At 41.4% G+C, this 27825-nt stretch overlaps 2 protein-coding genes across 2 annotated transcripts in view; one reads left to right on the forward strand and one right to left on the reverse strand.

Annotated features, from left to right (window-relative positions):
* gabra5 (gamma-aminobutyric acid type A receptor subunit alpha5) overlaps positions 1-27825 on the reverse strand; it is a 90937-nt gene that overhangs the window by 25451 nt on the left and 37661 nt on the right. Inside the window, exons 6-7 of the mRNA XM_041198657.1 lie at positions 11160-11303; positions 1713-1865 (exon numbers count right to left, since the gene is read on the reverse strand). Of these exons, the coding sequence (XP_041054591.1) occupies positions 1713-1865; positions 11160-11303 (297 nt within the window). The remainder of the gene's footprint in view (positions 1-1712; positions 1866-11159; positions 11304-27825) is intronic.
* The window catches only part of gabrb3 (gamma-aminobutyric acid type A receptor subunit beta3), a 509233-nt gene continuing 489008 nt past the window's right edge, over positions 7601-27825 (forward strand). Inside the window, exon 1 of the mRNA XM_041199410.1 lies at positions 7601-7938. The gene's annotated coding sequence lies outside the window, so the exon portion shown is untranslated. The remainder of the gene's footprint in view (positions 7939-27825) is intronic.

Here is a 27825-nt window from a genome sequence, read left to right on the forward strand (position 1 = left end):
GTTTTTGCTTGCAAAGAGGAGACGACGAGTTTCAGGTCACAACTTATCATTATTGTTGGTGTCTGATCCATTCCTATGCCACGTAATATTTGCAGGTGTCATTGCAGCAGGTGGCACCTGCTGAGTCTGAGTCTGGCTTCACAGTGTATTCCCAAGGTATGGGTTAGCAATTTATGAAGATTGTTTTCAATGATTGTTGCCAAATAGGTCTGCCAAGACAAGAGGATATTGGTATTTCTACTGACCCAAATATTATTTTGATGCCTTTAAAGACCATGACTGGTGAGTACTGGATCCACACATGGCATAGAGCAAGAAATGACCAGCAAGGGATCACTGGAAGCAGCCCTGACTTGCTTCTCACTTATCACAGTCTCAGACTTGAGCTTTCCCTGAACAAGACAGCAAGTACTCTCTCAACATTCTCCAATTGCCACATGTGGTGCCCATTGTAGTCCCTTTGAGAGTGGTAATCACAGCCACTTCATCTTCCACTCCAACTGGCCTTTCCACCCAGCATGGCAGTTTGGAGCACAGCTCACCCATCTCCATCCCCTCCTGCTCACCCCACCCAGGCTCTGCTAGTGGAACAATAATCACCATCCTACTCTGCATTTCCCTCCAGAATACCCATTCACATGCATCTATTGCCTATTGTGGATAATTTCACTGAAAACATGGATAACTAGAGGCAACACTTTGCCCCTATTGTCACCTCACAGATTTATTTTCCGTCAGCTCCCTTTCCCAAACCTCTGTGGCTGCTGGCCCTACTCCTCTGACACCTTCTCCTCTCTTGAACAACTCAACCCATTCTATGCTTCTTGCCTCACCTTCAAAGTACTTATTATTTATCTCTTCTCCAAGGCCCATGCCAAGATGTTCTTGACATGTTCTCTCTCTCTTTCTTCCATCTGCACCAAGCAACATATCATCCTTAACGTTACAGGATGTTCTGTTCTGATGAAAAGGCTATTGATCTGAAACATTAACTCTGTTTGTCTCCACAGGTACTGCCTGACCTGCTGACTATTCCCGGTATTTTTTTTTATTTCCTTTAATTCCAGATTTCCAGCAATTGCAGTATTTTGCTTTTGTAACTCATCATCCTTGGTGATTTCAGTCTTTATCCTGGCTCCCTTTTCTCCTTCTTCAAAATTCATCACCATGGCCTCATTTAACATTCTATAGGGAGAACAGTAATAGAGAACATGCACTAAGGTTGGAGGGAGACAGAATATTTTATGCATATTCTGTCCACGGATCTAAATGATCAGGGGAGGTGGTGAGAACTTCTTTTGTTCACTATTTATAGCAAAAATTGTAAATGCATTGTTACATGGGTAAAACATGGCTAAACTACAAATAGCGAACAGACAAAATCTCCTCCGTGAAGGTGAACTAAATCGAACAAATGATCTCGTCACATTTTTGCAAGATTTTGCTCTTAAACAAAAACAATACTATGTTGGCTCCCACAGTATCCACCATCTCCCAGCTCCCCTTATCTAACCACTATAGTATGATCTGACAAAGAGAAAGGAAGAATGCAGTAAAATTATTTTGTTAGGCTGTCAGATAGATGGGAAAAGCAACCTGCTTGCTCAATGGCAGATGTGCAGAAGATTACAAATTACAGTATGTTTGAAATTCAGCGCATTTCAGGTTAATATTTTAAACTCCAGTCAAAGGGAAATGTGTTTAAAACTTACCAAACACTGTTCTGGCAGGGACAGATTCTCGGTTCAACCAAAATGACATCTGGGACAAGATAACAGTCATAATGCAGGGGAGATAGGTTTGGATGACAAAATAACCAATTTTTCTCTTCAGATGGAAATGTGCCGTCATTATTACATATTCACCTGTGACAAACAAAGGGGAGAAACAAAAGAAGGAAATCACGGATGTAGAGGGTCAAGTCAGCATTAAGAATAGGATTATTTCTAAATTCATTTGTTAACATGTGTTTGACATAAGAACAGCAACTTTCATCAATCACATTATGTATTAAGTGAACCTATACTCTTCAAAGACACTACATTGTGTTTTTTTATTGACCATTGATGGCAATCAAAATTAATGCATTAATCATCTGTATCACATGTGCATGCCCTGCCATGGATTTCTGAATAGTACTTATTACTTGCTTTACTTGTGAGGTCAAGTGATTGCATTAACATTGGAGGGACACTAGATGAAACAATGTTCATTTTTCCAGGGCAAAAGGTTGATATATCAATTGCTGCAGAATTGGCCTCAGTTTGCAGTCATGTGCATTTTTGTTCTTATTTGGAGTCCAAGAAGCTTGAGATTAGTATGAAGCAGGCATATCAGTAAGGTGCACATGGAATAGAGTTTGCTTAGCCTCTGGTGCCATTAGTGTGGACAGGGGGAGTGAGTGCAGACAGCTGTTTTCTCAATCCTAAATTCTCATTGGTTAAAAGAGATTTACTGGTTGCCTGAGGAGGACACACTATTCGCTCAATAACAGGTCCATATCAAAATTGCATCAAGAGAGCTTTCACCTTCAGTCAAACAAATGAGATACCCCTGCCTGTCTGCCCCTTCCTTTCGCATTTAGCTCCTGATTCCCTGTTTTTCAGCAGAGAAACAGATGGCCACTAGTTGAAAAATCTCCAAAAGAGGCGCTATCAATATGTCCATGTTTCCACTTGTCTAGTTCTTAGGGATGTAGGATAATTCTGCATCATAATTGGTACACTCTTATTTTACTTTAGAATTCTGACTTACTTCTGGCACTAGGGTTAGCATTTTGGCTACCAAAAGTATGATCAACTACATGTTAACTCAAGTTATTATTCAACTAAGAAGATGTACAACTAATATGGATGTTTAACTTGTTCAGACAATGGGCTGATAATTAAGTTAAGAACTGAATACCTTTGTAGAAAAAAAATTCTGAGCAGCACTTGGTGGAACTTTGAGATGAGATATCACAATGATTTGCCTTGGAGTCAACATCTGAAGGTTGGTGCATGACCATAGTGGTGCTCAAAGTGGCCCAAAACAAAAAGCAGCTATGTTGATCATCAGACCAAGGAGGTCTCACTGCTAATATCCCTGAGTTACATGGAGGAGGAAGCAGTGTAGTCAGATGCCTGATAAACAGGCCGATCTGCCTGGTTAATTCAATCCATTCAAATTTATAGTATGATATGAGAATGCAACATCACTGTGCAATCTGTGGACGCTGGTTTGCATAGCAGCACAGGCATGTTTGGTGTCCAGAGATGCTCTCTGCTCTTGTCCCCTGCCCTCAAAATGTGCAGCCTTTGGGGAGCTGAGAAACACTTGACTCCAGAAGCTGGGGCATCTCATCATCTTTTTCAACCTCAACAAATGATGGTCATTTCCCTTGGCCAATTAGGCATATGGTAAGGCATCCTCATCCTTCAGTCTCCCAGCTCTATTGCCTACACTAGGATATTGGCCACCCCTTTCATCTTCCTGCTTAGTCAAGATGAAGGTCCTTTCCTTTAAATGAGTAGCTGCAATTTGGGGTAGGAATGAATCACCTGTGTAAATATGAAAATATGATTTAATAATGCATGACTTTGCATTTTAATCCGAGGAAGCTTATTATTAAAAAAATACATGTATGAAATTATAATTTTACTTAAAGAGATGACAGAATACAGATTAATTGCATAATGAGCATTACATGCTATTTAATTTATAATGATCATCAAGACATTAGCATAAGGGTTAACATTTTTTCACAATAAGCAATATTTCAGAAAATTAAATACTTACCAGAATTCATAAATGTTCCAACTTGCTCATGAAATGGAAAGTAGCCACTTTGGTATCTGCAGCAACCCATACCTTAACCCCATCTTTGCAATTCTCCAAAGACCTTCATTGCAAGGCAGCTTTGCCCTGATTTCTTCACACTTCCATAACACACTTGTATTTTGATACTGAGTCAGACTGCTGGGTCAATTTTAGTTCAGATATTTCAACATCTTGGCAACAGCTTCTTAATCCTGTTACAATTATGAGGTTTATAAATTGGTTTTGTTTTGTGATTGTGTCTTTAATTTAAGGTAAAATGATGGGGGACCCATTCTGAAATCTGCTGGGCAGCAAACCTGGGTGGCTTGATTGTTAGGGATTGAAGGAGATTCAGGTTGTTTTATTGGGAAGATGGCGCTCAAATGTTTGCACTTAGAGACAATGGCATCAGCTTGTGTGCTAACAGTGGCTAGAATGTGAGTCTCCAAAGTCTAAGAAAAAAGTGTTAAAAATATCAGGTAAACAGTTGGCCTTTAAAACTTCCGAGATGAAAGAGAGTGGTGGTCTCAAGGATAGCAAACCAGCATTTCTACCTGGATACAAGACCTGTTTTATTATGGTGCCATGGAGATGGACTTTGAGAGGGAAAAGGTTTCTATTGTACCCCTGAAAACTCTCAGTGTCAAACTGGCAGTGTCCAGGAGAGGGAGAACAGATATAGGCAGCTGTGCTTCATCTTGCAGGAATGCAGATGGGAGCTTGTGCTCGGATTGGAAAGATCAAATTCATGAGGAGTTTAAATGAGGCTGGAAGATTCACCTAGCTTGCACTGGAAGAGGAATCTCCAGGGGAAATCCTCACTTTGAAAGACAATTTTGAGATTAAAAGTTACCCAGTTTTCGTTATACAGCCCTTCGCTTTGTACCATAAAAACTCTTTGGGAGCAAGATTCTGACTCAAATTTATCAGAAGATAACTGGAAGTCTATTCTCTCTCATGTACATTCCTCATCTGTATGTACAAGACATGAGTTGCTACAACTTAAAATCTTACGTCGTATCCGTCTATCCAAGGTGAAATTATCTAAGATATACCCAAATTTTGATCCAGCCTGTGGTAAATGCCATACTGCCCTAGCCTCTCTAATTCATATGTACTGGTCTTGTCCTAAATTGGCTTTGTTTTGGACAAAGATTTTTTCATCACTCTCACATATTTTCAGTAGCAACATTGAACCCTCTGCTATTACAGTACACTTTGGAGTGCAACCAAATGGTATCCCTCTTACAAAAATTCAGACTGATGCACTCACCTTTTCAACATTATTGGCTAGGCGTATTATTCTTTTAAATTGGAAACAGGCTTCTTTTACTAACTGGATACGAAATATGCAGAATCTTAAACTTGAGAAAATAAACGTACACTATCAGCAGCTCCACTGATGGATTTTATATAGCTTGGCAACCTGTTTACTTTGAGGAACTAAAGCTCTCTACTTTCATATAACTGACCCTAATTAGGTTGTATGCATTGTGTCAGGTGAAACTATATCTGACCCATGATTGTTGGTGATTTTCTTATTATTTATTTTTTGGGGGGTTGGGGAGGTTTTTTTTCTTTCTTTCCCTTTTCTTCTTCTTCTTCCTACTTCTCTTTTTTTTCCTTCTCTTTCTCTTCCAAATGTAAGTGTATTGAATTATTTCTGTACTGTAAGCATTTTTTGTATGGTTACTCATTATGGCTGTTGTTAATTTTTCTTTAAAGAATTTTTAAAAAGTTACCCAGGCTGAGAAAGGAAATTAGCAGAAGCAAACCATTGGAATCACCTTGGACTGGTTCCAGGAAAATTTAATGTCTACTTAAAGGACAGGGTAAAGTCAATTTGTGAATTGTGTTTCTTCAGTTGTGCAAAAAATGGAAAAGCTCCATTTTGTATTTGAAGTATCAGTTGCCTACAAAAGTAGTGTTTACTCAACAGTGCTTTTTATCTTGTCTCACAGTGAAGTCTTAAAACGTGAAATCTTGTCACATTATCCTCTCAGCTATTAATGGGAAGTTCGAGTTTCTTTCTTTTTAAAAAAATTCAGCCTCTACGAAAATCGCAACACTCCATAATCTCCTCTTCCATGTTAATTAATTCTGTTGTTGAAATATGACATTCCACTAAGCACAGCTTGTACAGGATGCTTTAGCATGATGTGACATCCATTCTGCCTTGTTTGTTTCCAATGGAGAACAAAACGCTGGGGTTACCCAGGGTCAAATTCATTAGCTCTGATTGATAACCCAGGTATCTTGTATTATAATTAACAAAAGGTACCTTAGGTCATCATCTGGAGTAAATCAAAAAAATTGAACATTTGTATTTTAGGAATTGAGCAGTAATGTGTGATTACCACACATCTACCGCCCATACAGGTTGAACTGGATAACAACTTGAAAGTTTAAATCCTGTGAGAGTTGTATTAAATTATGAATCAGAGTAATTTTAGATGAGTACCCTAACTCATTTTATACCACAAGAGAAGAATGTGTTAATAATGTACCGATGCAGTAGGGTTAGTAAATTATTAAACAGATACTTATAAAACATCATTGGTTCTGAATGGAAAACTGAACCTTATTTATCAATAGGCAAAAAATATTCACACACCAGGGAAGCCCTAGGATCAATTTTTGGGACGTGTTGGACTCAGCGAGTCACAACGAGGAACCATAATTGGCCTCAAAGCTAAGGAGTGGGAAATCATCCAGGGATTCCCATTTCTGGTTGCTTTCCAAGGACTCCCCACTGGAAATGTACATGAGAGCACATACTGGGTGAGGAGAAGGCTGAATCATTGCCTTTGGGTGGGGCTGGGGGGACATTGGTTTAAAAATTGTAAGCAAATAGTTACACTATAATGGGATGCATATCAATGTATGTAGTGAAGCGTATACATGGAGAACAGGCAATGCACCCAATGTCAATTTAAAAGCAGCACATATCGGTGAAAAATATTAGCAGTCGCTTGTTGGAAACACTTACCTGTCCTGGTTTCTATATCTAGCCGCCCTACTCTTCAATGCCGCAAGATGGACCATTCCACTGCATTCACAGAGTCACTTTCGACTCCAATTCGCGCATATTTGCAAATTGGTTAACCTAGTTTCTTGTCCGGCAAGCTGCAAGTTACGAGTTAATTGTAAGATTTCTTTTCATGAGACCTGAGATACACGGGATGTATCACTCTGATGTATTTGGGAGCCAGCCAAAGGGTGGATTTTAACAAGGAGCTCCAAGCATTTAAAAAGAGGACGTGTCCCCACTCCAGAATAATGTTCATTTTTTGACACTTCGGTTGGTGTATTCTACAGAGTACCAACTTCTAAAATTGCAACTAGAGCGTATAATAAATCATACTGCAATATGCGCCAAACGAGCTGTCAAATATGCCGCTAACATTGCCACTAAATCACTATGTCACCAGTAAGATAAGCTTTGCACCAGAACAGATGTAAAGGAGGGTTTTTTAAAAACTTCTATTTAACTCTTTCTGCAAATTCAGTAGCTATTTTTTAAAATGGGTCATCCCGGGTTAGTCTGCGTAAGTACTTTGGCTTGCGTTGTGCCCGCGTTCCCAGCTCCTGATCTGTGTCCAATAAAGAGCTCAGGAACTGTAGAGACGCCACTGATGGCTGCTGTTCTCCTCTGTTGGAAAGCCGATTTTTGTTGGCCACTAATCCCTTCTTGCAATCTGCATCCAGCAGTGTGTGTGCCATCAACTGTGCACAGCTTCCCGTCTAACCGTCATGACTGTGTCTCGCCCGTCGTTTAGGACGAAGCATTTTACGCTACCAACTTTTGGATTTATCCTTTTTAGAGCCTCCAAACCCAAGGGAGACCAAGTTCAAAGCTGCATTCGTGTTTCAACCCACGGACCAATGAGATAATCAGAGCGGCACAATCTTGAAGGATGTGTGAAACATCTCGGCTCATTTGGGCTTGTGGCCTTTGGCCAGACTGTCTCTATCCTTTTTGAAATTGTTACTGCTGGGGGTGGGGAGAGAGGAGTTTAAAAAAAAAACATCGAGTAGGATAATGTTAGAAACACTGGGTCTCCTTGTTTGCATCTTATTAAAAGCCAATGGAGATCTACCATTCGTTGCAGAAAACAACGCGGCCATGGTTGTCAATTGGTGAGTTGCAGCTGAAGTGTGTCAGCACTTATCTGACTTTACAGCTTGGATTTGTCGGACGCTGGAGCGGGCTTGCTTGAATGTTTGCCGAGAATACACAGGCGCCATTCATTGTGTGGATGTTAGTGGAGCAATAGAGAGAATTGTAGAATAGACTGGACAAATTCTCGGGAGATCCGAAATTTGCACGCTAGAAAATCTTGAGCTTGCATAAGACACTCGTTCGACCTCAGCAGGAGTATTGCGTACAGTTCTGGGCGCCACATTTTAGGAAGGATATGAACCGGGCTTGTACGATCCATATAAACTAGCTGTCCAATGCGGAGAGAGTGCAGAAGAGGTTTAGGAGAATGATTCCAGGGATGAGAAACTTCAGTTATGAAGATAAATTGGAGAGGTTGGAACCGTTCTTCTTGGAGAGAAGAAGGCTGAGAGGAGATTTGACAGATGCCTTCAAAATCATGAGCGGCCCAGACAGAGAAGATAGGGAGAAGCTGTTCCCATTGTTGGAAGGATTGAGAAAGAGAGCACATAGATTGAAAGTAATTGACAAAAGGAGCAAAAACAATGTGAGAAACAAACTTTTTTGCAAAGCAAATGTTTAGGGTCTGGAAATCACTGCCTGACAGTGTGGTGGAGGCAGGTTCAATTGAAGCATTGAAAAGGAAATTTGAGGATTATTTCAAAGAAGCAGTCTGCACAGTTATGGACAGAAGGCAGGAGAATGGCACTCCGTGAAATGCTGATGCAGGGAGCCAGTGCAGGCACAATGGAAAGGTGAGGAACATGAGGAAAGATTGGATCGGCTGGGGTTGTTCTCCTTGGAACAGAGGAGGCTGAGGGGAGATTTGATTGGGATGTACAAAATTGTGAGGGGCCTGGATAGAGTGGATAGTAAGACCCTCTTTGCTTTACCAGAGAGGTCAGTGACTAGGGAGCATAGATTTAAAGTGATTTGTAGAAGGATTAGAAGTGAGATAAAATTCTTTTCACCCAGAGGGTGGTTGGGGCCTGGAACTCAGTGCCTGAAAGGGTAAAGCTTCAACTCATTGACTTGTCTGGATATGCATCTGAAATGTAGTAACCTGCAGGGCTACAGACCAAATGCTGGAAAGTGAGATTAGGCTGTGTGGCTTGTTTTGTGGCCAGCGCAGAGACGATGGACCAAGTGGCCTCTTTCTGTGCCATAAACTTTCTATGATTCTAAGGTGGGCCAAATGGCCTCCTCCTGCACTGTAATGATTGTGTGAAAATTGTAAATGGACTCGTACAGTCTATATAAACTAGTTGTCCTAAGTAAATACAAAGACTCTCTGAATGGTATCCTCAAAACATTAGGGACATTCCTGGAATACAATAGAACAGTAACAGAGTGTGACTTCCATGGTCACCTTAATCAGTTGGTCTTGGAAATAAATCACAGGAAGACGTATAAATATTGCATGTTTTTGTACTACGAGAATTGTTTTAATGATGCAAATTAATCAACTACAATAGCCCTATTCTATCAGGTTTGTGTGAATGTATTCTTAGCCAATGCTTTTTTTCTGTGATGCAAACTAGCAGAAAACGCTACAGAATGTAAATCCTGACCTGAGTATTTCCAGCATTTTTAATTTTTTATTTATGTAAATCCTCTTGTCTGATCTGATGAGGGGAGGGGAGCTCCTTTCAGCCTTCTCATGTGGCGTCAGATCATCCTAGAGTTTAATGTGGCGTCAGATCATCCTAGAGTTTAATGTGGATCCTTGAGGTTTAAGTATGTGTGATCCATTTGTGCCAAGGTAGACAAAAATGTCAATGCTCAAATTTTGAAGAGACTTGTGCCTTTAAAAAAAATCCACCAATAACAGAATGCGCATACACAATGCAAATGTGCGATTATAATTCGATAGTCAGATTGGAGATGGGACTCGTGAGCACATTAGGGTGAGAGCTACGCTTCCAGTCGGCAGTCTGTCACTGCTTGGAGCTTGCACAGGTTAAGAGCGTCCAGATGATCGATCAACTGGGGCCTGTGGGCGACATTGTGAACATTATGTACCCCCCGAAATTTTTTTAAAAAGTTATGAGAAATCAGGTGTTTCCACCCAAGTTCTCAAAAACATTATCAACCAGCGCTCAAGCAAAATGCGCATGCATCCAAGCACGCGTGCGCAGAGCTCCTTGTTAATTCGGTACAAGAATCTCGCCTGTTGAACATTGCATTTAGAGATAGCCATCTCAAACCAGCAGCACAAACCTATACTAGTGCTTCGCACTAAAACAATAGTAAATCCAGACTCTGTGAAACAATGCAAAATTTGAACTAATCTGTAAACAGCAATGTTTCACTCAAGTAGCTGATGTTGAATTTGATCATTGTGCACCAAGCATTTCTCTAACAGATTGTTAAACCTTCTACTTTTATACGTAAATGTTTTGTGGATTTGTGATAACCTGACCTAAAAGCAGATTTTAAACCATTTTACAGGTTTAGTAAAGCGGCCAGGTTTTTTCACTTCACCCACCTTGGAAAATAGACAACCGTCATTTTAAAATAGTCTATCAAAAGTCAGCTCACTTTAAATCCAGCAGCGCCAGACTCTCATCGCTTTATGTAACACCGCCGTCCACGTGAGTGTGAAATTGCATCGCCAGCAGCCAATCAGAGCGGGCTATCTCAAAGAGGGGATGACGTCAATGTCAATCCACTGTTCACGTGAGCGAGAAAATGTCACGTGACCCTCAGGCCGGGCTGGGGGAATTCCCAGGATCAGAGACCTCAGAGGGTCATCATCCTGGATCGGTTACTTTAGGTTGAACCGCTTTTTCAGATAATCTACTCTGCATCCAGCTTCAATTCATCCAAAATAAAAATGCAACTGCGCCCTGAGGAGCTGCCTTTGTTTGTAACCTCTTTTAATCGTGACTGAGAATAGGCAGTGTGCTTTATCTGAGCATTCTACTGCAAAAAAAAGTGTCAGAAGGTTTCACATAACACGAAATAAATCAGTAAATGTTGGTAATGTGAAACAAACAGCGCTGTTAATTGATCCAATAAACTTTGGTCCTTTAACCGCAGTTAAAAGGAATGGGCGATTTTTTTTTTTACAGCTTGTGTCTGTGACAGTGGAGAAAAAAAAGTGACCCAGAAGAGTACTGAAATAAAAATACTGGACTGAATTGTAGATGCTTATCTCATATCCGTGAGCAAAAAGCAACTGAAAATATAAACTGACCTGTGCTTGAAGTGATAATTTCACTGCCCACAGTTTGATGTAACAAATCATACTGATTCAGACGTGATCCATCTTCTGCCACAACCACAGATTTGTGAGATTCATTCTTCCAGGTGTAAAAAACCTCAGAGGTTGGATAGGCATCTATTGGGCATAAGAGATTTGAAATGTTAGACAACGAGCCCATCATTGCAGCAGGTTGACCAAATTGGCATGGCTGTGACTTTCCCGAGGTGGACTTCAGTTTGTGTGCAGTTTGGCACAAGATGATTCAGTAATAGATTGTAACGCAGGCTGGGATTTAGTGCTCGAGATGTGGGAATCCACTTCCCCTCCCCCTCCCACTCCCACCAGTTGGAGAAGCTGTGGGAACCCCATGTTTGTGTCTGTGAGGGAGGTGCAACATGGTTTAACAGGCAATTAATTGGCCAGCATCGGGCCTTCCATGCAATCAATGCCCAATGGAGCAGAAGTCAAGCCCAAGAGTAACAGGATGGTGGCTGCTGCCAGTAATGCTCTAAGGCCCAGCCTACGGATCAGTGCTGGATCCCCAGACACAGGTGAATGGGATGGGATGGGATGGGAGTCACAGGGAAGGGCCAGAGAGGGGATGCAGAGGGTTGGAAGCAAGGCCAGAGCAGTGGCTTTCAGCAGCTCACTACCTTCCTGATGCCTGTTTTGTTAATATTTATCCTTTCACAGGAAGTGGGCTTTGTGGGCTAGGCCAGCATTTATTTTGAGAAGGTGGTGGTGAGCTGCCTTCTTGAACTGCTGCAGTCCATATGGTGTAGGTACGCCCATGGTGCTGTTAGAAAGGGAGTTCAGCGACAGTGAAGGAATGGCGAGATAGTTCCAGGTCAGAATGGTGTGTGACTTTAAGGGGAACTAGCAGGTGATGATGCTGCCCTTGTCCTTCTAGGTGGTAGTGGTGATCGTGGGTTTGGGAGGTGCTGTCAAAGGAGTACCGAGGACCTGACAACAAGGGATTTCCCCCTTAGAGGCCTGTGTGGCCTTCAGGATGCACAGGAGTGCAGTGCAAGTCGCATTAAATCCCTGGGTCCGCCACCATGGCGATGGGAAAATTCGAACCACTGTTTCAGGTCAATGACATTTCATCAAAACTGGAAAAAGTTAGAGATGTAAAAATGTTTTTTGCAAATATAGGTGCACTGTGGCTCCTGCCAATGCAAGATGGCTGCCAATCCTCATCAGCACATGTGCAGAAATCCAATGACGTCACTCTGCCATGCCCGGCCTGCCAGAAAGCATTTTTAAACAAGGGACAAAATTCTATGGCAGTGGTTTGATTGACAGACATGTTGACCAATGGGCAAGGGCGGGCAGCTAATGGGCGGTAGGCAGAGGTGGGACACAAGCTCCCAAGTTCAGCCTCAGTCGCTAAGTTGGCCCAAACCATCTGGGGCTCAAGGGGTGGGTGTGTCTGCATGTATTTGTGTGTCTGTGCCTCTGCATCTCTGCGCATGTGTGTGCGCACCTTACAGTTCACTCAGGGAGCCTGAGTTGCTGTAGCAAATGTGCATGTTGTCAAAGGGAGCTATGATTCATGATGGTAGAGGCTCCAACATTCTTTTTATCACATGGCTGGCCAGGAATCTCTCCCGCTCTTACTGCCTGCCATTGGCGTGTGTTGGAAGTATTTGCAGGTTGATACTCAGCCTGCCTGATCACATTATGATTGCACCTTTTTTGGACGGAGCTTCTGGCTCAGAGGTAGTGACCCTACCACTCTGCCACAAGATCTCCATGTGCGGTGAATACAGTATACTAAACTGAAAGTTCAAGTAAATCACTGTTCACGTTTGGAGACCTGGAGGGTGACAAGGGAGGAAGTAAAAGGGCAGGTGTTGCATCTCCTATACTTGCATGGAAATGTGCCATGGGAAAGGGAGGGGGTGTTGGGGAAGATTGAGGTGTTGGTCAGGGCATTGCGGGGGGAATGGTCTGTTCAGAATATTGAAATGAAAGAAAATGTACTTTTTCATAGCATCAGGTTGGAGGTGGCAAAAAGGGTGGAGGATGATCCAGGTGCAGAGGAAAGTGAGGGCAGGGGGAACCCAAACAAAGTTTGAAGAAGTTTGGTCAGGGCAGCTCCACGTGTTAGTGGACCCGTCGTGGATTTTGGTCACCTCTCATTTTGATTCTCCACTCCACCGCTGATCTCTCTGTCCTCAGCCACTTACATGGCTCCAGTCAATGTAAGCTCCAGGAACAGAACCTCATCTTTTAATTAAGCACTTTACAACCTTCTAGACTGAACAACGAGTTCAAAACTTCTGATTATAACCTCTATCCCCATGTTTTTTTTCTTTTTGCAGTGTTAGTTTTTGGTTGGCAGCTTTTAGTGATGGTTCTACAATTCATGTTTACATCACTTCTCGACACATCGTGCAGGATTTTTCCCTGGTCGGACGTGCGTAGCCAGCAGGCCGGGGAATGGCCGTGAAACGGACCACCGCCTGCAATTGGGCTTCGACTGCGATTTCACGCTGGCTCGCCAATCAATGGCCAACCAGTGTGAAATGTGTGCTGAGAGCCTCAGCGCTGCTGGGGTGGGGGGTGCAGGAGGAGCGCGAGCACTGAAGTGTGCGCACGTGCAGGGGGAGCGCACACTGAAAGCTCCCTAAAGGCACAGAGCTGCCTCAGGGAGCTGAAGAATTTTAAATACAAAAATAAACATTTTACAAATGATATAAACATGCCCCCACACGTGACTCAGTCATGAAGAGGGACAAGTAAAAAAACGATGTTAAAATGTTTTTCTCAGCAACCGTTGGAAACCTCATCCTGCCCCTGGATGAGGTCTCATAAAAAATGCAAAGGCCGCTTGGCCTATTCGCCCGCCTGCCAACTGAACAGTTGAGTGAGCAGCGAACAATACAAATCAATTCATTGCTTAAGGGCCTTAACAGGCCTCTTAATTGTTGGCCAGCGTGCCGCCGCCTCTTGTGTGTGTCCGCCAACCGAAAGATCACGGGGGTGTGTGATGACGTTGGGGCGCTCGCCTGACATCATCGTGCACTCCCATTTGAGTCGGCTGCCCCTGGAATGAAGAATTCTGCCCTTCGTTTCTTTGCTTGTCTCATTGGACTCTCCCTTTTGCCTTGAACCATCATTCCTTTTGCCATTTAATTGCCCCTGACTTCCACCCCAGTACAGACTTTCCCTTGAGCACTCCACCACACTTTCCCCCTGCCTCCATACTTGCTTAAAGCCTATTACATCTCCAACGTTTTCAGGGTCTGCTGCAAGGTCACCAACCTGACACATTAACTCTGGTTCTCTCTCCACATGTGCTGCCAGACCTGCTGAGTATATCCAACATTCTCTGTTCTTATTTCAGACTGGACTTTAGGTTAATGTCTTATTGAAATGGCAGTGGCTGGTATTTTCCAGTCCTGCCCTCAGCAGGAAAATTTGACAGAGCAGCCAAAGGTCTGGCTATACTCTCCAAAGGTCACATTTAAAATACTGTAATATAACTGGCCCAAAAAATGAAGACGATGAGGGAAATCTGCTAAAAGACAGTAAATGGAGAATATAAAAAACAAAAAACTTAAGAGGTCTATAATTTTCCTTATTCGTTGGTGTCGGTATAATTGCCTGCAAATGCAAAGGTACCATTCATCCAACTAGTGCGGGAAACATTCCTGATCTGAACAGCAAATAGTTCCGATAACCAATTGCATATTGAGCCCAATGTTTTATTGCATTAAATCATATTACCTCGGTCTGAAAATGGATACAGTCTGAGTCAATTGAAGTAAAATCTGAACTACCTAGTCCTTCAAATTAAGGAACATAAATAAAGCAGTACTAAAAGCATTTGGCGATAAATAAATAAATGAATAGATCATTCCAATTAAACAATGTAATTAAAAGGACTAGACTGTATATTGTGTAATGACATAATTACATACATAGGGCAGGCTGGGAGGTCCAGCTGATTTGGGTAAGTGACCTGTTTAGATTAGTAGAAATGCAACAAAGACTTTCTCACTGTGTAGTAAAATAAACGGTTTGGATATTGTTAAAGTGAAAATATGTTTTCCACATTTCCCATACCACTGGTCACTTGACAAACAGTTTCTTCTCTGTAGACAGCCTCTCCAGTAACTTTTCTCTGGCTGTATTCAAGTGCTTTAAAATGACTGTTACAAAGTTACTAGCTGTTCCATACGAAAGCAGCATTGAAGCAAATTATTGCCACAGAATGAGTGAAGTGCAATTTGAACAATTTTTTGAATGTTTATATTCAGTGGGGCAGCTGAAAATTTCTGCAAGTATTCACTGGACTGATCAAATTGACTGTAACATCACAATGGAACAATGAATCCTAAGACCATGAAATACATAGTGCAAGTCTTTCTTAATATTTATCCCTCAGCCAATGTCAACTAAAACAATATTAATTGGTCATTTATCTTATTGCTGTTTGTGGGACCTTGCTGTGCACACACTGGCTGCCTACATTACAACTGGGAAGATTCTTCAAGAGTAGATAATTGGTTTAAAGCACTTTGGAAAGTCCCGAAGTCATAAATGCAAGCTTTCTTCTGTCCGTTATCAGCATGAACCATTAGAACCTGTAAGTTTGCTAATTAAACAGGCAAGAGAATGGTTATGTCTACTTTGCAAATGAGTATATCTAGACAATATCCAGATCAGGCTGCAGGAGGCAGCCAATAAAATCTGACAGACCATTCACGGATGGGCAATAATTACATTGTAAGATAATTAGAATTGCATTTTTGTGACTCACTGTGACTGGGTCTCAAGGCAGCACAGTCTGCTCCATCCAAGATTATAAAAGGAATAGCCCATGTCTGCAAGCGATTACATGGCAGTAATCTCATCGAGAGGTTCGGAAATTGAGTCACCACAGGCATGAGATTGGGTTAAGCTTGAACTCACTGCAAGGTATCTGGTATTTGCTGGAATGGATACTGTAAACACTATGGGGTGTTTTTCAGTACAAGATCAATGTTTGTTTGAATTGCCAACATGCGTAATGTGTGCTATTGATGTGTGATGCTGAATACCTCGTACTTGCTTGGTAAACTGCATGATATGGAGCCGAATCATAGAATGGGAAATCCCAAAATCAGTCCTCAGCCTAAGTCAGGCAATGTCAATCAAGGAAATAATAAGCATGCTATATTTGATGAGACCACCTCTCTGGTTAGGGATGGGCAAAATCAGCCTTAGTTCTCTCCTGTTAAAATGCAGTTGGAAGTGCGTATGTATGGGCAACATGTAAAAGCTCCCCCTTGTTGAAAAGCTGTCTAGGTTCAGACATAAACAATGGCCACTTGGTTGTGCTACTGGAGGCTGTGCTACTAAGTGCAAGTCAGTGTCTGTAGAACGAGGACCAAGAAAACATAATAAAGGATAGGGAGAATGAAAAACTTCCTGCTTTTAAATATCATCGTGCAATCCTATATATTCATTGTGAAATACTTTACTCAGTTTTACTATTAATCTGTCTTGCAATAATATTAAATAAATGATTGAAACTTTCAGTCCAACAAAATAAAAGCTTAATTTGTCAAATTTCAATTAGATAAGTGATAATATATCACACTGAATGTATGTTTTTGAGGTTTAACTGCAGATGATGTTCCTGATATATTTGTTGTAATACTGCTATAGTCTTCCAGTGTATTCAGCATCACACATCAATAGCACACATTACACAAGTTGGCAATTCAGACAAAATTGATCTCATACTGAAAAACACCCCATAGTGTTTACAGTATCCATTCCAGCAAATACCAGATACCCTGCAGTGAGTTCAAGCTCATCCTAATCTTATGCCTGGGATGACTCAATTTCTGTTCACCTTCCGAACCTCGCGATGAGATTACTGCCTTGTAATTACTTGCAGGCATGGGCTATTCCTTTTATAATCTTGGATGGAGCAGACTCTGCTATCTTGAGACCCAGTCACAGTGAGTCACAACAACGCAATTCAAATTATCTTACAATGTAATTATTGCCCATCCGTGAATGGTCTGCAGATTTTATTGGCTGCCTCCTGCAGCCTGATCTGGATATTGTATAGATATACTCATTTGTAAAGTAGACATAACTTTGCCTGTTTAATTAGCAAACTTACAGATTCTAATGGTTCATGCTGATAATGGACAGAAGAAAACTTGCATTTATGAGTTTAGGATTTTCCAAAGTGCATTAAACCAATAAACTACTCTTGAAGAATCTTTCCAGTTGTAATGCAGGCAGCCAGTGTGCGCACAGCAAGGTCCCACAAACAGCAATGAGATAAATGACCAATTAATATTGTTTTAGTTGACACTGGCTGAGGGATAAATATTAAGAAAGACTTGAACTGTCTTTCATGGTCTTAGGATGTCCCAAAGTGCTTTACAGCAAATGGAATACTATTGAGGAACTGTCACTATTGTAATATAGGAAGTATTGCTTCCAATTAGTGTACAGCAAGCTTCCACAAATGGCAATGTGATAATTATTTGTTTTAGTGATGTTGGTTGATATATAAATATTGGTCAGAACATTAATGTCAGCCTAGAAAACTAGAATAGCATAATAGTGTCAGTCTAGGGAACCAGTTCTCAAAATCTTACTGTGCTGATTGCTAGCACTGATTGTTCTTACATAGGCACTGCACATCAGCAAGGCTTTTAATATATGCAATTGTTGTTCATGATGAATCAGAAGAAACAGGGACAGATTTTCAACATGCTGCACATGCACAATTTGATGCTACAGGTCAATGGAAATAAAAATTGGGTGGATTCTATAATGGGAAGTGAATCCACAACACCAGTTTTACTGAACAGCAAGTTGAAAATCTGCCCCAAGCTGTTGTATAATGGCAGGATGTGATATCTAATGTAATAAAGCAGATTGTCCCAAGCATTGTCCACATTGTTTTGGGGACATGCTGTATTTCAAATGAGACATTAAACTGAGGCCCCTCGTGCCTTATTTTGAAGAAGGGCAGGAGAATTACCATTGTTGCCCTGGCCAACATTTATCCCTTAATCAACATCCCAAGAACAGGTTAGCTAGTGAAGGTAACATTACTGTTTGTAGGAGCTTGCTGTGTGAAAATTGGTTGTGGAGTTTCTTACATTACAACAGTAACTACACTTCAAATACTTGATTGCCTGTAAACCACCGAGATGCCTGATGGTTGTGGAGGGCAATGTATAAATGTAAGGTTTTCTAACAATGATGCATCATTAATAAAGTGTTACAGGGCAAGTATTACCGGAAGAAAGTGCAGCACTTAAAGGAATCATACTTAAATATACGACTTTTAATTTATTACCAGCAGGTATCTCATTTCTCAGAATATATTGGAGCATATCATCTGTCTCTTATCTATGTCATTTTTGTTTTGCTGTTTCATCTCTCTGTGCTCCTAGAACACAAGGACATAAGATCAGGAGCAGCTCACATAGCCCCTTGAGCTCTTCTGCCATTTAATTGAATCGTGGCTGATCTTCTACCTCAACCTACTCTCCTGCCCTGTTCCCTGATGCTGTTGGTATTCAAAAATCTTGACTGTACTCAAGGACTGACCATCCACAGCCTTCTAGGGCAAAGATTCATGATCGTCCCAGTGAAGACATTTCTCTTATCCCATTCCACCCTCCCCCACTTCTCTCTCTCTCTCTTTGTTGTGGGTTGTTCCTGAATACCTGATCTTCTGTTTTTCTCTCTCCTTGCTTTTCTTTTCTTTTACTACAGTCCCTTTTTCTTCTTTCCTCTCCGGTGTCAGGTGGGTGGTGGTGTGCCAGTTCGCAAGGTGGAATTTTGAGGGAGGATTAAATCAGGGCTCTACGAAGCTTTTGGCCATGGGCAGTGGCAGTCCATGTGGTACGGGGCACTAATCACTAACTCTCTAAGGAATGGATTTGTTCTTTAAATTGCTTAGAGAGCTAAAGATAGAATAGGAGACCAGTGAGATTTGTTTTTCTTTAAAGCGCTTATAAGCACTTAAATAGGAACAAGCATTGATGACAAATGACCATCTGGACCAGTGGGAATGGCAGAGACCAAAACAGGAGTGCTAGCTGTAGGTTTGGTAGAAAGCGAAGAGGTGGTAAAAGAGAAGACCATGCCCAGCAGGAAAGTCAGGGACCAGATTTAAGTTAATAAAATATTCAAGGAAGAAATGGAAACAGACATCATAATGTTTCAGCTGGTTGCTGGGAGCAGCCGTTGTAATCAGATTAACACGTTTTCTTGCCACTAGTTTTGATCTAAAATAATAAACCAAATTGTCCTCCCAAACTTTCAGAAATTCTGTGCTAGCTTCTCATTTATTAAAAGAAACACAAAAAAATGCATATTTATATAGTATCTTTTTATAACTTCAGGACAATCCAGAGCACTCAATAGCCTATTGAGTACTCCTGATGTGTAGTCACTTTGTAATGCAGGAACACAACAGCCAATTTGCAGTCAGCAAACTCCCACAAGCAATAATGTGATAATGATCAGATAATCTAGTTTAATGATGTTGGTTGAGGGATAACTATAGGCCAGAGTACCTAGGATAACTCCCCTGTTCTTCTTTGATTAACGCCATGATATCTTTTACATTCATCGAAGAGTACAGAGGGGGTTTCAGTTTCATGTCTCATTTGAGAAACAGCCCCTCTGACAATGTATCACTCCCTCAGCACAACCCTGAAGTATCCTTCGAGATTTTGTGCTCAAGTCTCTGGAGTGGGGCTCGAAGCCATGATTTTCTGACTCAGTGCTATTATGGAGCCAGGGCTGACACCTAAGGTCTGATATGGTTGCAAGTCATAATTATTAATTAAGAGCATATGTAATATAGGAGCATTGGAAGATAGGACGAGAGTGGGCCACGTATGCCTGTTCTGCCAATCAATTAGATCATGACTGATCTATACCTAAACTTCATTTACCTGCCTTTGTTCCAAATCCCATTAATATTTTTACCGAACAAAAATCTGTGAATTCCAATCCTGAAAATTTCAGTGAAACCAGCATCCACAGCTGTTTTGAAACAACTGTATTGCCAAGTAACTTTGCTGTCTGATAAATACTGTTCAGTGTGAGTACAACAGGCAGCCCACGAATGCAAAAGGTGGAGAGTTAGAATGCCACTCTAGACTGGAATTCACACTCATTGGGCTTCAATCATCATTGAGAGTACTGAAGAGAAACAGTCCACTTGGCCTAGTTGGTATATGCTGGTGTTTATGCTTCACAAAAGCCTTCCGCTTACCCTGGTGGTCCAGGCTTGTAGATGGAGTGCAGCAACAAGGCCTGTTAGGTGGGGAGGGGATGGAAAGGGCGAGACGGTGTGTCAAAGACAAGGCAGCAAATCAATAGACAGAGTTTCTGTAACAAGCATTTTGAATGAGATTTTTGCCATTGTGTAAAATTTTCTATCGTTGTCTAATTATTTCAACTACATGCATGGGGTTAACTGCTAGGCTGTTCATTTTCACCAGTCTTCCTTTAGGCATTAATACAAAAAATGGAATAAATGCTATAAATAATCATTTTGTAACTCTTTCGAGTACAAACACGTTTCCATCTGTTAATAATCATTTTGTAGCTCATTGAGTAAGGGCTCCTCTTGATTGACAGTTAACTTGACCAATTATCATGAAAATTATTGGTAATGCCATTGAACTGTTAAACTGAAGTAAGAGAGGGCTGGTTTCAATAAACTGTATCACTTTCCATTTTTAGTTTGTACTTGGCCCTGAACTGTCCTGAGATGTATCTGGAGTTATTAGTAATTCCAGCATCTGCAATATTTTGCTTTTATTACTAATGATGTTGGCTGACTAAGGATGATTGCATGCAAACAGGAGAATATAATTCAGGTGAGGTTTGCACACCTTTCTGGTAATGTGTGACTAAACTGTATTTATCCTGGAACAATTAAGCTACTGTGTCCAACTGAGTACATTTCCATGGTATTGCCAGCTGTCCAGTGCCATGCTTTTTTATAGGTTAGGTGCAACAGTACAGCAGGTTATTCAATTGTGGAAGGAATTCTGAACTAACCTGATACTGGTCTTACCCAATGTTCCTAGTAGGGGATCTCTCAGTAGTGAATAGGAGAAGCAATTCTGGCTTGTTCATCTCCTCCGTCATGTTGTTATGATATAAAGACATTAATCACTCATTAGGGATTTTGTAAACATATTGTGGATTCATTTGTTTAGACTAGGACATGAGAACAGATATACATAGAATGTTTGAAGACTTCAGCAACAGAGCTGAGTGTGTGCACTCTGCTCAAAAGCAAAAGTGAAACTAAAACTGGATCACATGACACATTTCCTTTCTAGTGAAGTCATGCTGCTATCCTTTAAAAGGCAAATGGCAACAGCCTCTAGGGGCACTGAAGCCAAATGTGGCACCCTTACAGCTGTCACAGCTAATATTGACCTAGAGACCTTCTGACCTTTGTGGCTTTATGTGACTAGGTGATGCATGTACCCAATGAAGCATTAGTGGAGGCTTGAAGGTTTTTTTTTTAATGATTCCTTTTCCCAGATGTTTTAATTTATGTTTTGTAACACAGTTTAAATGTTTGCATTTATAAAGTAGGACACTGCACCTTTTTCATTAAGAATATTGAAAAATCACTAAATATATTCCCAGAGAATTCTAACATTAATCTGGTCAGGTCTATGATTCTTTTTACTAATTTTGAATTATTTCAATATTCAATGCCTTAGCGCAAATTTAATTGTACTGACTTGATTAAGAAATAATCAAATAAAAGAAAATGAATTTACTTGTACATTATATAACTTCACAAACTGACAGCATCCAAATCAATTATTTAAAAATATATTTTCTGTCACTGTTTGGTCAAAAGGAAACTATTTTTTATGCCGTTGATTTCGCAATACTTCTCTTCCCTCCTTTTCTCCAGTAAGCAACACAAAGAAAGAAAATCTTTCAAAAAATAACTATGATCAAACCACTACATTATTTTAGTTTCAAAATCCCATGTGCTTAAAAACAAACACAGAAAATTCAAGAAATGTATAGCAAGTCAGACAGTAATGACACAAGATAGATTATAATTTCAGGCCACCAGACCAGTGTTGTCCCAGATATTAGCCTGATTATGTTAAATGCTACTTGACCTTGTTGTGCATTTCCCTCAGTTTCTTTTATTCTTTCAGATTTTCAATATTTACAATGTGGCCATCAAGTTGCCTTTTGACAGGCTGGGAACAATTTCAGAACTCTCCTTCATAGTGAGGGTTTTCCACAGAGGTTCTTCCTCTAGTGCAAGCTAGGCAAATCTTCCAGCCTCAGTTTAGCTCCTAATGAATCCAGTCTTCTCAATCAGAGTGCGAGCTCCCACCCATATTACTGCATGGTGAACCACAGCATCTTGTTGCCTATAGCTGCTCTCCCTCTCCCAGATCCTGGAAGATTAACCTTTTCTATGAGTGTTAAGGGATAATCCAGAACTCTCCCCTCTCAAAGTCCACCTCCATAGCAACCTGAATCACATGGGCCTTATATCCAGGTAGAAATGATCATTAGCTGTCCTTGAAAATAAATGAACAATTTAAAGCAGATACAAACAGCCCATTCACTTAACATAGGCTGCCACCTTTGTCCCAAGAGTATGAACACCTTGCAGCTTCTTCCCAGCAAAACAATCTGGGACTCCTTTAATCTATAATAATCAAATCATCAATGATTGCTGTCAAGCAGACTGCAGAACAAGTCACATGATCCCCTTCATTTTACCTAAAATTGAAGACATATTCTCAAACCATAGGGAAAAATCCCCCCCCACAACCATCGGGGGGGAAGAGCAGGAGTGGGTGCGAGCAGGTGGGCTACTGATCGGCACCCCTAGTTGGGGGTGCACCACCATTTTACATGGGCAGGCCAATTCAGGCCCGTCCAGTGTGACATCCACCAGGAAGTGCTGTGTGTTCCCTGTGTGGGCGGGGGGGGGGGATTCCCTCAGCCGGGAGTGCGCTCTTCCGTGTATGTGCGCGAAAGAGCACACAGATATCCCTGAGGATAAGCGCTGTCTCAGGAAGGTCGGCTCAGTTTTGAAACTTTTAATAAAGGAGTTTAAAAATTTTCCCTGCCATGTCCCCTCATGTGATGCTGTCACATGAGTTGGGATATGTCCATAACTTTTATTGCAACCTTTCGTTAAAATTTTAAAAACCTCATGAAGCCTCATCCCGGCAATGGATGAGGTTTCATGTTTTGTCACAAGCCCTCCTGGGCTTCCGGCTTGCTCGCCAACCTTAAGGTTGGGCGGGCAGGTCCATTAATGAGCTGAATTGGTTTCTTAATGGCCTTAATAGGCCATTGACAGGTTGGCGGGTGCGCAGCTGACTCGGCTGCGTGCCTGCCGACCTGAAACTGTAAATGACGTGGGGTGATGTCTAGAGTTCCACCCGCCATCAACAAGCATCATTTTACACGTCCCACCCCCTGCACGCTGGTGGAAATATTCTGCCCATAATTTTACAAACCTCTTAATTGTAACATCAGTAACCACATCAAGGACAAACAATCCTTTAGTAGCCACTTAAAACTGTTAGTCAAAATGTGAATTCAGCTGCCCCATTATATGTAATTTTGGACCTTCTGAAACTCAACATTCATAATGAGCTCAGCTGTCATAGCTGCCCTTTGGAAATGTCACCAATGAACTCTATTGAAACTGCAGGAACAGATGACAATGGTTTTTTTCTAAGCCACACCAGATGCCCTGACAATCGATGCACTCTGGCAGTGTGTACTTCTTTTATTCTGACAGCTGCAATCTAGATTTTTTTCATTTGTAAAGTGCTGGAGATTTAAATAACTTCGGATCATGACCCTTGAACAGACTTCATTCACCCTTCAAGAGCGTTTATGTCTATTCCATAAATTCTTGACTTCTACACTGCAGGTTAAGGATCTAGGGACAGCGAAAATGTGATCCATTTAAACTCAGAGCCATTTTCAAATGGCCCAACAGTTTCATGTTTCGTGCCTGTACAATTCATGCCCCGCCCCGTTCCTGTTCTGGATAAAATTGTATTGGTTGGAAATGGGTACGGGACATCCACATCCAAGTCCTGCCCACCATTTTTACAGGTCTCCAGAGTCATCCCAACTCTGCAAGAATCCGGCCTTTGTCACCTAGTTTGAGCCTCTGCACATACCTTGTCAAATGTTCTATGAGTTATATATGTTACAGTTAGATTTGATTCTTCCAAGCTCCAGAAAATACTCAATTTTATTCAATCTCTCCACATAGGGCACCCACTCAGCCACCCAGAAAGCAATCTAGTGCCCCTGTAAGACAACTATATAGTTCCTTCAGTCAGGAGACCAAAATTGTACACAATACTCCAGGTATGGTCTCATCAAAGTCTTATATAATTGCAGCAAGATTTCCTTACTCTTATACTGCAACTCCCTTTGAATAAAGGCTAATATATCATTTGCCTTCCTAATTGCTTGCTGTATATACTAATTTTCTATGATTCATGTACAAGGACACACAAATCCCTCTGAACACTGATGTTTAGTAGTCTTTCACATTTCAAAAGAAAATATTCTGCTTTTCTATTCTTCCTACCAAAGTGGATAATTCCATAGTTCCCCACATTTATACACTATTTGCCACTTTCTTGCCTAATCACTTATTTGTTCTAAAGCCCTTTGCAACCCTGTGTTCCCTCACAGCTTACTTTCATACCTAGTTTTGTATTGTCAACAAGCTTGGATATATTACATTCAGTCCCTTCATCTAAATCATCAATACAGATTGTAAATAGCTGAGGCCCAAACACTGCTCCTTGTGGTTCTCCACTAATAGCAGCTGCCATCCTGAAAATGATGCTTTTATTCTTACTCTTTTTTGTCTGTTAACCAATTCTCTATCCATAATAACATACTGAACTATCCTTAATCTCATGAACCCTAATCTATTTTAACAAAATTTTGTGTGGCACTTTATTAAATGCTTTCCAAGAATCCATATACTATATCCACTAGTTCCCCCTCATCTAACCTGCCAGTTACGCCATCAAAAAAACTCTTAACAGGTCTATCAAATACAATTTCCCTTTCATAATATGGTGTTGACTTTCTCTAATCATATTGCCATATCATGTTCTTAATAATAGATTCTAATACTGATGTCAGGTGAATTGGACTACAGTTTCCTGTTTTCTCTGGTCCCAGCCAGGTTAAACAGAGTCCACCTCAATGGGACAGCTCTTTTTTTTCCCCCAGCACTGGTGTTGGTGCCGAGTGAACTGAAACCTTTGCCTCCCACACCATTATTTCAGCCACTCATTTAAATCTGAAATCTGCTTGGCCCTATGCCAATTTGAACATAGCACAGATAGTAATACAGAGATTATTTTCTTTGAAGTTCTGCATTGTAATTTGTAGCCTAGCTCCTTAAACCTCATTAGCAGAAGCTCATTCTTAGTTCTTAAATATGTCGTGGGTTGCCAAATGGATTTCAACAACTGTACCCTCCCCCTCCAAGTTCTTCTCCAGCTGCAAGGAGATGTCCTTAACCCTGGCACTGAGCAGGTAATATAGCTTTCAGGACTCCCGGTCAGGGCTGCAATGAACAGTATCTATTCTTGTGACAATATTGCCCTCTATCACCACCACATTCCCACTCACCCTCCAATACCACAAGACTGTGATCTATTTGTTCATCCCCACTGCATTATATTTCCCATCCACACTGGTACCCCGTACCTTTTGCCCAATGACCTAGGCTGCAGCTCCTCCATTACTGCATCTGCCATCCTCTTTACCTGCCTCAGTCGCCATCATAGACTGCGACCAAATCTAAACCATTATTTAGTCTAAGGAGTTTGCTCTCCTCTTGGGTCAAAAAGCCCAGATCACTCTCTCCCGCCATGATGCATCACACTGGGTGGAATCGTATGCCTTCCCCCGTGGTAAGTTTGCTGGTGAGGGGCATTTAATCAGAAGGGAGGGTGGTAGTTGTGGACCATGCCATCTTCCCACTTCCACCCCGATTGGGTCTGGAGTGAAAGGCCCATGGATGGCCTCCCTGCCCCACTGCCAAGTGAGGCCCTTAACTGCCCACTTAAGGGTCTATTCCATCACTGCTGATTTTAACCCAATGGTGGGCTTGCCATGCAGGGAGCTCAACAAACAAACCCTGGCGTGACTCCAATGTTGTGGGGGTGGTGCGGGGGGGTGGTGGGATCCTCTGTTCAAAGGCAATCATGGCTTGATCGAGGGACCCGGCCTCGGGAAGGGAAGGGGATTACTGAGAACCAATTCCCTTGCTGCCAATACCCCTTCCGCATAATCCCCTTTCACCATTGCTCAACTGTGCCTGGGTCCTTCCTTGATCCAAGGCCTCGGGCAGGTGTAATACTAGTACTAGTAGTAGCCATGCTCCTAGCAGACAGGACTTCTGCCCCTAGGGTTTTTGATCCTGGGGATAAAGGTCCACAGCTGGCCTGTTAAGTGCCTCAGTGGCACAAGATGTAGCAGGCCTTCGCTTAAAGAGGCAACACGGGGGTCTCACTGGTTGCCTCCACAATATTACACCATTGTCTGCACCTCAGACTCCAGCTCAATAAACTGACCTAGTTCATAGAAATTAAACTGGTTTAAATGATTAATTTAAAAGATTATTTATAGGCTCCTAGTTTTAAATATTTATTGCCTCAATATTAAACAGTAACTACAAGTGTTAAAGTTAGAAAGGAGAAACTCTTTCTCTTTCTACGTTTAATTCCCAGGCTTATTCTCAGTGCCCTATTCCATTTATGATGCATTCCATTAATATTGCAATTGGTGTGTTGGATTCTGGTCACCGGTTTGTTGGGACTTATGGATCCTGGTTGCATGCATGTTTTGGGATGGCCGAGTTGGTACAATAGATAGAGTTGACCAGTAGACAGTTCTTAGGTGGAACACATTCCCTTTTTTTATAGAAAAAGGTGCTCACCAGCTACACTTGTGCTTTCAACACAAACCCTGTCTCCAAACTTCTCCTTACTAACTCAGACTACTGACTACAGAGGTAGCACGCACTACTCCTCTATTGGCTGCACAAGATCATGTGATCTTCCCTTATAACATCCTTCTTAAAGGTATACTACACATTACATAAAACCATAATTTTCACACTGCAAGTTTTTCTTCATTTATTTATGTTTCTCTCACCTTTCTGCTGTCATTCATTTCATTTTACACCTATTATGTTTGTCTGAAATTTCATCTGCTGTTTCTTTTTCTACAGAATCTTCCACCTCTCTGTGCCCTCTCTGTGTGAAAGCAAGGCTCCAGCGCGCTATCTAACTCATTCTTTTCAGACATGGTCAAAGCTGCAGATCTCCCTTAGTCTTCACTTTTCTAGCAAGCTACTGATTACTAAATTTCATTCTTCTGAACATCATCTAGATTTCTCCTAATAATAAAATCAAATTGAGCTTTTGGACCGCACCAGGCAGGAGTATGTCAGCGTTTCAACAGGGATCAAGAATGTGGGGAGTGCGAGAGGCCCTGGAGAAGAGAAGTTTCCCAAGCCTCATTCTTGCTCGGCATGGGGGTTTTTTAATTAATACTTTTACAAAGAAAAGTAGGATTCTCCTGAATTCTTGACTAATATTCA

Source organism: Carcharodon carcharias, chromosome 11 (genome assembly GCF_017639515.1).
Source record: "Carcharodon carcharias isolate sCarCar2 chromosome 11, sCarCar2.pri, whole genome shotgun sequence".
Taxonomy (NCBI): Eukaryota; Metazoa; Chordata; class Chondrichthyes; order Lamniformes; family Lamnidae; genus Carcharodon; species Carcharodon carcharias.